This window comes from Pseudochaenichthys georgianus, chromosome 5, assembly GCF_902827115.2.
Source record: "Pseudochaenichthys georgianus chromosome 5, fPseGeo1.2, whole genome shotgun sequence".
Lineage (NCBI taxonomy): Eukaryota > Metazoa > Chordata > Actinopteri > Perciformes > Channichthyidae > Pseudochaenichthys > Pseudochaenichthys georgianus.
The window spans coordinates 2,752,121-2,764,840 of record NC_047507.1 but is presented as its reverse complement, the minus strand read 5'-3'; the positions used below and the strand labels follow the sequence as shown (position 1 = coordinate 2,764,840).

General features: G+C 42.8%; 1 protein-coding gene across 1 annotated transcript in view; it reads left to right on the top strand.

Moving 5' to 3' along the window:
• The window catches only part of klhdc8a (kelch domain containing 8A), a 28,980-nt gene extending 16,505 nt beyond the window's left edge, over positions 1–12,475 (top strand). Inside the window, exons 4-6 of the mRNA XM_034084139.2 lie at positions 3,505–3,606; positions 4,816–4,964; positions 8,359–12,475. Coding sequence (XP_033940030.2) covers positions 3,505–3,606; positions 4,816–4,964; positions 8,359–8,412 — 305 coding nt within the window. The 3' untranslated portion in view covers positions 8,413–12,475. The remainder of the gene's footprint in view (positions 1–3,504; positions 3,607–4,815; positions 4,965–8,358) is intronic.
• Positions 12,476–12,720: the final 245 nt, after the last annotated feature.

Sequence of the window (12,720 nt, the reverse complement as noted above, 5' to 3'; positions counted from 1 at the left end):
AGTCACTTGCTTTGCATCAATCTTGATACAGGGTACTTATCATATGTTATAGTTTGTATTCCTAAAGCTTTTAGTCTACCATCCCATCATTCAAGGGTGGTTTTCACTATAAGTAATGGTTTATTTGGACGGACACAATCATTTATGTTCAATCTGAATTTACTTAAACTAAAAATAAATCTATATTGATTCTGACTTGTCTACATCCAACTCACAGGTTTATCATTGCTTTGAGAACAAAGATTATTACTGTACCCCTTTTAGAAGTGAAGTAATTTGTTCTGGGAATGTCATTTTCGAGACCTGAAAACCCGGCTCGGGGCTTAACAGGTTAATACTAGAGCCGGGACTCGATTAAAAAAAATTAATCTAATTAATTAGAGGCTTTGTAATTAATTAATCGAAATGAATCGCATTTTTAATCAAATATACATATTTGACCTGAGAACAGTGAGAAGCAGTTTCCACATGGATGTTACTCCAAGTGGTCGACAGTCGAGTGCAGTCCAGTGAGCCAGGGAGCTGGTTATTCTCTCAGACGTGGACTGACTTATCCTGGCCCTGAAACCAGTCATCTGGTTGAGTGTGGGTTGGGTCAGGGTGTGGTTCCTTGCACTCGGAGTCGGGCTAACGTCCACGCTAGCTGCTACATGCTTTGCATTTAGGTGATACTTTAGGCTTGATGTGCTGCGGTGATATGCAAATTCCTTTTTGCATGATTTGCACACAACCGTGCTCTTATCGACGCTTCCACCCGTCCGTTTTTTAAAACAAAATGTCCCATCCACGGGGCCGACCAAAGCGGTCTCATCAGCTTGTTCGTTCATGTTTGACTATTGTTCACCGTGGTTTGTTGTTGTTTGAAGTCCCATGCTGAAGTCATGAACGTTAGTTGGTGCTCCAGTATAATCGGTACGCTTGAAACTCATCCAGTGAGAAACGTTCCGCTGTGCAAAAATAAGTGCGATTAAAATGCGTTAATTTTTGTGTAATTAATTAATCTTAATTAACGCGTTAAAGTCCCGGCCCTAGTTAATACACATCCTTTTACTCGTTTAACACAAAAAGCATTGCATGGCAACTTTCAGTACCTCTTACATTTGGAAACACAACGCTACAGACACATTGAAATCAGTGCAGCTCTGGTTTTCACCACCAAATAGCTCCTCTAATCAAGTTAACATCTCACATCTGCAGAGTTGAGAGCAGAGTGGACATCCAGCTGTGGTCTGTTATCCGCAGTGTAACCAGGCTGGACAAGAAAACCCGTGATTTCCACCCTGCTGGAGGAATCACCGTCTGGCTGATAATCCCTTTCCTTCTCTCTCCGTCTAGTGTCTGTCTTCACCTTGTTGTCTCTGCCTTTGTTTAAGAAAAGGATTGGAAATACATGAGGAGGATGAATAACAAGGAGAGGAAGAGAACGAGAGACATTTCTGTGCTTTTTCTCTCTCCTCTTTTCTCTTTCGTGTTCCCTCTCTCTCCCTCGCTCCCTAATTAAGTTATCTTTCTTCTCGTGTCATGGTTTTCTCCGGTCTCACTTCAGATAAACAACACTTGGCAGCAACAAAAGCTAGAAGTAAAAAAAACCTCTGCAGAGTCTGCTCGGGAAAGAGAACGACTATATCTCTCTCAATTTCCCTTGTATCACCTCGGTTGCTTCAGCTCTGGATATAAAGGGAAATGTCACCTTCACTCTGACCGCTAAGGTCTTTGGAGAACCGTCTTTCATGTGGGGCATACGCGTCAGGTAATTAGAGAGATAGCATTTAAATTGAAATGTCTTCCACACCTGCGACTTGACTGATTTTTTGGCTTTGGATATTTTGGTATTAAAACTGCCAGTAGCTGTTTTAATAAGAAGAGGCACCTGCTCTCCACTGCACCTGTGTGGTTCAATTCCCAGCAGTGGAGCTTCCTTATTGGCTGTTATCAGCTGCTGGGGGATCAGACAATGTTTTGGTGCAACTTATTTTGCTGGATCTTTCTTGTCTTGGCGATTCAAACTAATGACAAGTCTTAAAGTATTAGAAAGGGTTGGTCAGTGAGCAGCTGTGAACGTTGAGCACCGGGTGAATTCCTGCTATCCTCTTTCCAGTCAAAGTATAGAACAAAGATGGAAACGCAATCTGATACCTTGAAATACTATAACAATTACAAAAACCACATGTGGCGTTGTTATATAACAATACCAGCACACTGAAACCAAAAGCCGTCACTGACACTAAGAATTTCTACTATCTTTTTTAGTGTGTGTGTGTGTGTGTGTGTACTAGCATTACTATACTTGTGGGGACCTACATCTGTTTACATAGTCATGTGTGGGGACTCGCCTCCCTTATGGGGACAAATTGGAGGACCCCATAAGGGGAATCATTAATTTTAGGCTGCGACCAACAATCACTTTGGTTAGCAGTCAGTTTAATATTATAGAAAGCAAAGAACATTTTAAAATAGTTTGAGAAGCTAAAAACTGCATTTTGGGCCATTTGTGTAAAATACATCCCTTTGAAGATGAATCAAAATAGTTGGCAATTATTAATATAAATCGAATAGCCATTGCTGCTCAAATGTATCAGGCATTTATATGACACTGTGCTTAAATCAACACAACAACTTACACACAACTACACTCACAGTCTGATCATTACCAAGTACACCAGGAGTCTCTGAAGGTCTTCAGATGAACTGCAGACGGCTCGCTGGACTTGGATTCTGTTGTTTTGCTTTATTAGACTTCACGGGTCAGAGCGGCCACGTTTGACCTATGACCCGCTCCTCTCCAGACGACACGGGACGCACTACAGTAACATTTAGATTAAAGTTCACTCGCGAGCCAACATTAGTCTTGTAATATTCTGACCCGAACTCCAACTCCTGCCTGCCCCCCCTCTGCCTGCTGCTGCTCAGTGTTAGGTGTAACCTTCCTGTGCCCTTGCCAGGGGTGTGTGTGTGTGTGCGTGTGTGTGTGTGCGTGGTGTCCTAGCTGCAGCTGGCCTGTGTGTTCATTTCTCTCTGAAAACAAGCTCAGCTCCACAGTTCCTCTGACCTCGCTAACTTTATGAGCTCGTACATGTGGTGGAAATTCCACACTTACTCACCTTCTGGTAAGAAAAGATCAAATACACAAGCTCAGACCAAAGTGGTGGACTTATCTGTCCTGTACCACTGATGCAGCCAGAATCTGACACAGACAAGCAATGACTGTATACCGATGAGAGCAGATAACAAAGGGGACATAAGACAGGTAACATGCCTGACCAAGTGGTCAAGTGGAGTGCACGAGAACAGAAGGTGGCCAGTCTTTTGTATTAAGGCGTGATGCAGCCGGGAACGAGCCCTAGTTTACGTTAGGACTGGTTCATTCAAACTGCAGGACATAAAAGAAGGACGTTTACATACTTAATGAGACTTAATGATACATACTACACACACACACACACTATACACACAGCAGCTCACACACTCCTGCTCGTTTCAGCTGTGGTGTGTGATCCTCCGCAGGCTGCTGGTTGAAGTCGGAGGAGACGGTGGCGATGAAGACGAAGAGAGCTGACTTTGCTTCTGCTTTCCTGCGAGGACGCATGGTGGTGGCAGGAGGACTGGGTGAGAGACACTTTGACGGTTTATTAAGATGACCAAACCTACATGTTTAGGGTAATTAAAGCCAAAAAAGGGAATGTTATGAACATGTCTTGATGACTCGTCTGGTATAGTACAAGATGTAGTCAGAATGCTGTTTTGAAACCATTTTAATTTCTTTAATGGCAGCACAACATGACACCAGATGCTGTATACATTTAAACAAAACACATCATTATATGAAATAAATGACCGTACTAAGTAGGCAGTAGGATACCGAAGTATTTGTGGGGCAATTATATGAAATAACCCTTTATTCCGACACATGCAGGAATTGGTCAAATTTGACCCCGGGACAACAGGAAGGTTAATGTAAGATCACAACAAATCCCAAATAAACAATTTTCCAACTTGGGATCAATAAAGTTTATATAATCTAGTTCAATCTCGTCTAATCTTAACGAGTGTTTATGTGAGTACATGTATGTGATAACAAATGCAACATCTGAGTCCAGCGGGAAGGTATCAATCAATCAATCAATGTTTATTTATATAGCCCAATAATAGGTTTCAGCATTAAATAAAAACGGATGCCTTTTTGTTGTAAGATCTCCTTTGAAAGAGACACCTGAGAAATACCCGATATCCCAGTCAGTGAACTACCACAGCCTATAAGGGACAATCTAAGGAGCCGGGGGAAGTGTGGAATGTGACGTCTGTCTGGAAAAAAAGAATTACCAAGGTCAAAGTCGTACATTTACAAGAGAGGTTGATCCCCACTGAAGACAACATGTTGATGTGTGCTAGGGAAAGATGCCTAACCCAAAGGTGTGTGTGAATGTGTGTCCGTGTTACAGTGTGTGTGAACGGGTCAATGCTGACTTCAACCGGCAAGGACACCTCCAATGTTGCACTTTTAAAAGGCTGCTTTTTCCCATTTGATCTTGAGAACGGCAACCTCAATTAGAATGGTGTGTGTGTGTGTGTGTGTGTGTGTGTGTGTGTGTGTGTGTGTGTGTGTGTGTGTGTGTGTGTGTGTGTGTGTGTGTGTGTGTGTGTGTGTGTGTGTGTGTGTGTGTGTGGTGTGTGTGTGTGTGTGTGTGGTGTGTGTGTGTGTGTGTGTGTGTGTGTGTGTGTGTGTGTGTGTGTGTGTGTGTGTGTGTGTGTGTGTGTGTGTGTGTGTGTGTGTGTGTGTGTGTGTGTGTGTGTGTGTGTGTGTGTGTGTGTGTGCAGGTCACGAGCCCTCGGCCCTGGACACAGTGGAGGCCTTCCACCCTCAGAAGAAGAAGTGGGAGAGGTTGTCTCCCATGAACTCCCCCCGATGCTCCACCTCCTCCATCGTCATCAGGGACCGCCTGCTGGTGGTGGGGGGCGTCAACCAGGTATATACCTTTACTACCAGATGTTAAACAGTTACTCACACATTACCAGTTCATACTGACTCAGAGATATCCATCACCAACGACGACAGGTGCTCCTGCTCAGTGTGTCAGTCCACGGCTGTGAGCAGGGTTAGGAGGGTTACTGTGTTACAATCCAAGTGTCCAAATATAAAAAGAATGTAACTTTGCTTTTGGATTAACTCAACGTCAAATGCAATGAAAAAAAACTGCCATTATGGCAAAAATACATCACTTTGAAGGCGAATCAAACTAGTTGGGGATTATCAATATAAGTTGAATTATCAGTGCTGCTCAAATGTAATGTATCAGGCATTTATATGACGCTGTTCTTAATTCATTGCTACAACATACACACACCTACAGCCACACTTACTTAGACAAGTACACCAGGAGTCTGAAGGTCTTCAGATGAACTGCAGACGGCTCGCTGGACTTGGATCCTGTTGTTTTGCTTTATTAGACTGCACGGGTCAGAGCGGCCACGTCTGACCTATGACCCGCTCCTCTCCAGACGACACAGGAAGAACGGGAGTTACATTTCGATTAAAGCTCACCCCTGAAAAAGAAGAGCCAATGTAATATTATATAACAAATATATATAGTGTATTATATAAGTCAACAGAACAATGTGACCTTAGAAAAGAAGAAACCGAGATATTTAGGATCAAAAATGTCATTATTTAAAAGGAAACCCTGCCTCTCATGCAGCCGACACTCCAGCACTGAAACATGAGCACATACTGAGGTTTAAAAAGCAGAATTAAAATCTGAGTTGAAAATGCTCCGTTTCAGTTTAACACATACGGAGCCCTGGAGGGTTCACAGAGAGAAAAATAAATAAAACGTGGCCACGCTTTAGTAACTCGTGCGCACGCATGCGCCCCGGTGACAGGACATATCCTTCATAAAACGAGGGGGAATACTCTGGTAGTTCGATGTGTGTAGAGGTGTGTGTGGTTAAACGTAGCAGCCTCGATCTCTATCCAGCGGTTCTAATGAAGGGCAACGCAGTGAAGTAAACAGTAAAAGGCACCGCTCTTTGCAGCTGGTGCTGCTCTTCTCAGATTCTGCTGAGGTACACGTTACTGCCTCCCTGTAGACGAAGCCAGTTCAACAGACCCTGCATATGTTTGATTTACCCGGCTTAACTAACCCTAACAAACGCGATGTCGCTAAGCGGTCCTACGAAGCTGGTTAACTCAGCGAATCAACCAGGGTTTCTCTGTCCGGCTGAGAGCGCGTTCACGTGAAAGGGACGGGGTTACCAACATTTGACCAATCACAAACATGGAGACGCGTGCTGACAGCGCAGCGTCATACTTCATGAATGAATAGTGTAACTGTAAATAGCAAATCCTGCTTCGTAGTACAGGCCACTGGTGCCACAGAGATTTCATAAAGTGAAGGATGTTTTCCTTCTATAAAACAGCTGTGGGCCGCAGCAGATTCTGTGAGTCACGGACAGGAATCCCTCAATTTAAATAAATGATGCCACGCTTTAGTAACTCGTGCGCACGCTTTAGTAACTCGTGCGCACGCTTTAGTAACTCGTGCGCACGAGTTACTAAAGCGTGCGCACGAGTTACTAAAGCGTGGCCACGTTTTATTTATTTGTCTCTCAATGAACCCTCCAGGGGCCTGTACTGCGAACCTGGTTCAACCTAGCCTGGATATGTTTGAGTTAGCCGGTTGGCCTAATCCAAAACATACGCGCTCTCGCTAAACTGTACTACGACGCTGGTTATCAAGTGGATCGCTCAAGCCAGCCGTGTCCTATCTAGTTAGGTGCGCGTTCACATGAAAGGGGTGGTATCTGGAGCATTCGACCAATCACAAACATGGAGAAGCGCACTGACAGCGCAGCGTCATACTTCCTGAATGAAAAGTGCACTTTAATATTAGTCAAAAATGAAGAAGTTAAACTTTAAACATCCATGACTTAAACACTTGATCCAGGATCAGAGCCTCATAGCTGCACCTGCAAGGTGAATACAGCTGGGAACAGAACAAGTGTTTGAATGCATTCATTAACAGGTTTATGATATCACTGCCTCCTCTAAAACACGATCTGACTTCAATTACATTTGTCTCGAGTGTTTCGTCAACTTATGTGTTGCTTAAAATAATACTTCTGCATACAGTATGTGACGCTGTGAGTGTTGCACGGCCAGACACGGCTCAGCTGACTCAGATCAGGAGATATGATACATTATGAAGTGATATGCCGCGGACTGTACTTAATGTACTCTGATCCGGTTACTGATGTTGTGGCCGATATTTAAGTGCTTTCTTAACGCTAATGTTATAATAGTCAGATTGCTCTGAAGATGGAGGTGATATTCTATTCATGTTCACGTTCACACAGTCGGTGATTTTTGCCGGCCGTCTTTCCTGCAACGGCAGCTTTTCTGTATTTCCTTTCTCCTGTAATATGACTTGATCGCTTTAAACTCCGCACCCTGAGCTCTGATTGGTCAGCAGGCGGTGCTTTCACTGAGTTGAGCTCTTAGCCTGCAACCTAACCTGGTCCCGACCAGGTTAGCTGCTTAGCATATATTACCATGGAGATCTAGCCTGCTAAAAAGAGAACCAGCTTCGGATGACCGGAAAGCCGGAGTTTTCCCTGAATTTAGCCGGCTAAGCAAAAATCCTGCTTCGCAGTATACCCCCCAGGGCTCCGTAAACACACACAGTTAAAGGTGGGGTAGGTAAGTTTCAGAAACCGGCTCGAGATACACTTTTTGTTATATTCCATGGAATGCTCTTAACATCCCGATAGCAATGAATATCTGAAGTGCTTTGACAACAAATCCACAAAAAAATGTCATCTGTAGAAGCCGTAATACTGTAAAAAGTACGGCCCGGCTAAACGGACTGGATGGCCTACCTGCCTGTCAGCCTTCCATCGGGGCACAAACTTATCGCGTGCCCTCATTGGTCATGTGCGCGTTCGTGTGTGTTGGAGGAGGGGCTCTGTGAGGAAGTAGCAGATTTTCTCCGGTTGTGTATTTTCAAATTCTAGCGATCTCGAGCCGGTTTCTCAAATGTACCTACCCCACCTTTAAGCTCACACACACTATTTTATGAACATATAGATTCACCTGCTGAATTAGAAACAGAACAAAAGAAGCAAAGAAAGTGGAAACTATAAAGCAGATTCAGGCAGTAGAAGTATTCACACTGAAAGTATTATCCTACAGAACAGTACAGCTCACAGAGAAGAGATAACATCGTTTTTACTCAGACTGTAATCCTGCTAGTAAACCCCATTTAAATATATAATCTGATTACATCTACAGCTACCTTTTTTGAATGACACACATGTGATCCGTGCTCCCTAAACCTCTGAATGATCTCTCTGTCTCGCGTGCAGGTTCCCAGCTCAGCCCATGAGATCCTGTATGTAAAGGAAGAAGAGTATCTGTAGCCTTCCGTAATGGACACCAGCCATCAGACTGTCTTTGGTCGCATGGGAAGCACGGAGAGAGACATGGAGGGAGGGTCGGTAATATGAGAGGCGACATCGCCCCCTGCTGGCCGCTGCTGGATCAAACACATGCACAATGGAGGAGCTGGCTCTTTCTTTAAACGAGTTGTTTCCGGATACTTTGATTACTTGTGCGATGTACGTTGCAGTGCATACATGGAGGAGGAGCTATAGAATAGGATTAGGAGGGAGGAACCCCTCTGTAATGGCCACACATACACAGCACACACAGTGACATTTGTTCTCCGCTCTTAACCCATCCAGCGCCAGGAGTCTAGTACTAGGAGCAGTGGGCAGCTAGTGTACAGCACCCGGAGTGAACGAGGTTGTCCGGTGCCTTGCTCAAGGGCACCACGGCAGGGCAGGAGGTGAACTGGGACCTCTCCAAGTAGCAGTCCACACTCCATATGTAGGTCTGGTCGGGGACTTGAACCGGCGACCCTACGGCTCACAGCCCCTACTGACTGAGCCACTGCAACTATTGTGTAGCCTGTATGTCTAGTGTTGTAGACAGAAAATACACAGAAGACCTGTTTGACGGAATAATATGCATTTCATGTTTGGTTTTGTGAAGGGATGCACGATCGTCTTCAGCCAATACTAATGATAACCTGTTTTCTCATGACTGGTGACTTTATTTCACATCCTTAAAGAAGAGCATGAAGTGTAGTGAATGCACACAGAGAGGGTTAGAAAGGCTAAGATGTAGAGAGCAAAGACGAGTGATTTAAGATTAGAAAGCTCTGACATAACCATATCTAACAAGTCCTGATTCAGTTACTTTGTATTGTTACACGGCTTAGTTGGATACTCGACTCTGATTGGCCAATTGGACGTGTCAGAGGTTGTTAATACTCGATATAACACCGCTGCTAGGCAAAATGATGACCGTTGCTAAGGAAGATCAAGGGAGAGACTTCCTGTCTGTCTTCTTCTGCAGATTTCTCTGACGTCTAGCGCGCTGTTTTTTAATTTCTTATAAGATAAGATTAGAAATAGTTTATTGAACCCGATTTGGGAAGTGCTTGAAACACAAAAACAAGGCATTGCACGTAAGAGAAATTAAGATAAGAAATGTAAACGTCCCAAAATAGAAATAAAACGGCAATAAAAAAGTTGAAAATATACATGTTGAAATACCAATTTGCAGTAAGCACAATATAAAGCAGGATATTGTATACATTAAGTGTGTGAGGAATGGCATTTTAATTAAATATAAGTGTAAAATGTACATAGCGAGTTTAAAACCAGTCTCTTCTCTTGTTCTGTTTTTGTTTTCTTAACTGAGGACAGTTTATCGCCCCCCGTAGGTTGCCCTATGGGGCTAACAAACCCAAATACAGCACAGAAGACACCTTTAAAGTAATATATCATAGGATTACAATCAACCGTGAGAAATGTATACAAATATCCATCCTAGGCTGAGAGACAGCCACAGCAGTGCCCACGCCCCCTCCACGAATATAAAGATGTGTATTCACAAAGTATTCCACTGTGAGTAAACTAATGTTTGTTGTCCACAGCTGACATTAAATTGACCGGACTTCTTTCTGCGGATTGATATGACTGCACATACTGTAGTCCCTCAGGCAACATCCTTAACAACTGTCTGCTAGCGAATATTAGCAGACTTAAAAGGTATTAAAGGTCACCTATTATGCAAAGTCTACTTCTTCATGTCTCTTCCACATCAACATGTGTCCCCTCTTCTTCATGTCTCTTCTACATCAACATGTGTCCCCTCTTCTTCATGTCTCTTCTACATCAACATGTGTCCCCTCTTCTTCACGTCTCTTCTCCATCAACATGTGTCCCCTCTTCTTCATGTCTCTTCTACATCAACATGTGTCCCCTCTTCTTCACGTCTCTTCTACATCAACATGTGTCCCCTCTTCTTCATGTCTCTTCTCCATCAACATGTGTCCCCTCTTCTTCATGTCTCTTCTACATCAACATGTGTCCCCTCTTCTTCATGTCTCTTCTACATCAACATGTGTCCCCTCTTCTTCATGTCTCTTCTACATCAACACGTGTCCCCTCTTCTTCATGTCTCTTCTACATCAACATGTGTCCCCTCTTCTTCATGTCTCTTCTACATCAACATGTGTCCCCTCTTCTTCATGTCTCTTCTACATCAGCATGTGTCCCCTCTTCTCCATGTCTCTTCTACATCAACATGTGTCCCCTCTGTGGAAAGAGACTCTGAAAGTTTCAGGAACAAAGATTCTCTCTCTTTTTGATCCATTTCTATAAAAACCTGTCTGAAAATGAGCTGATCAGATTTTGGCCACTTGATGATGTCATAACGATGTCTTGTCTTGTGTAGCCATTAGCCAATCAGCAACCAAGGTAACCCCCCCCCCCTTATCACCTGGATCTCCTCCTAGAGCACCATTGAGTTCTTTGTAACCAAATGTCTCTCAGAGGGGCGTGGGGAGGGGCTCCTTATTTTCATCTGAAGTAACAGACAGAGAATCAGCACTTTGGAAACAGGGCTGAAACAGAGGGGATTATGGGTAATGCTGCAATGATCTGTTTGGAGCCAATCACTTCAGAGACAGGTTCTGTATATATCTGAGAGCTATAATATATTGATGAAAAACAGTATGATAGGGGAACTTTAATTACCAACGCTTGTTAAGATAATGAAAGCAATCTGGCTCGTTCACAGTAATATTGATTTTGTATTATCTGCTCATGTATATCGTGCATCCCTCGTTTCGTGTGTTTATCTTTGTGATTGCATTTGTAAAAAGTGTGATTTGAACATTGTATTTTAATTAAGTTTAATGACAAGACTGCAATATTTGTATTTACTTAAATAACATTAGCAGAAACTCACAACAAATGAGTAATGTGTGGTTAAAATGTACTGTAACACAATTTGCACTAAAGCAATGAACACTGAATGGGACTTGATTTTAAATTCAATCATTTCTAGTGTATTGTATTGATCACGCTGAGTTGTTACACTGTAACAGTGAACACCTGTTGGTTATGATTACATAGAAGAAACTGTATTCAATATGTGAGTTGTGTATGGGGAGGCAGTACATCGGAATGAGGCGGAAGACAAATAAATTATGGATATTTAAGATAATTATTTTATTCATGTTTTTTTTTTAAGTTTAAATATGCAGATGACGCATTATCTTATTAAATGTATGCTAATTTACTAGAATTTCTTACAGTAATCTGAACGTATGAAATCAAGTTCAATATTGTTGTTGGGAGGGACATTTCTTTATTCATAAAAAAATACATTTCTTTCCGAGTTGATATGATAAGATGCTACACACATCTGGCTATGAATAAAATCTGAATGAAACCCTCGGTCTGATATACTCAGTAACACATTTGGAAAGTTTGCTGTGCTTCTGAAGTGTAGATTTATGGCTCAAGACGTATTACCATCAAACTTCCCCAGCTGATTTCTTTACTAAAATGCATTTGTACAACACACACTCACTCCCTAAGCGTCCAGGAGCGACGTTTGGTCAGGGTCCCGTAGCGTGCAGTTGTGACGCTCCTCGGCTCCTTCAGCGTCATAAAGGGACGCAAATAGCTTTCAACTGATTTCAATGTATTCCCATCTGCGTCGGGATTTGACGCTCATGGAAGCACGGCATTCGTTTGTGTCGGCTGCCCTTAAAGGCAATGTGAGCGTCCATTCCCATTGGATAACGGAGAATTGTACACCCGGAAGTAAGTATTCCTCTTACTGTCGATTGATGTCTCAGTGATATCTGCACTACTCATCGACTAAAAACACCAGATTATCCTTGTTCATTACACAACATTGATTGGTTTGAATTGTGTGCAATGCTTTTGTATTTTTCCCCTTCGATTCGTAGAAACAAATATTTTTTCGGAGGAAAGGTTGGCAGAAGACACTACACTACCCAGAATCCCCAGCTATCGTTTAGGACTACACCATGTGCTCTGTTTGATTAGTTCTCTTTACTCTTTGAAAGTCATCACATGAATGCATTGTAATAAATGGTTCGGCTGCATTAAATATATTACACATCTTTCGTAGTTCTTTATTTGTATTTATCTACAGCAGTGTTTCTCAAACTTTTTCATACCAAGGACCACTTAACCAATAGAAAAATACTCGCGGATCACCTAACTCCACAAATATCCAAACACACATCGTTTTTTACAAATCGCCTGAAAATGGTACAAACAAGTGGCCACATGTGTGATGAAGATGTTGTGCTGGGCTATATCATGCAATCGAAAGTG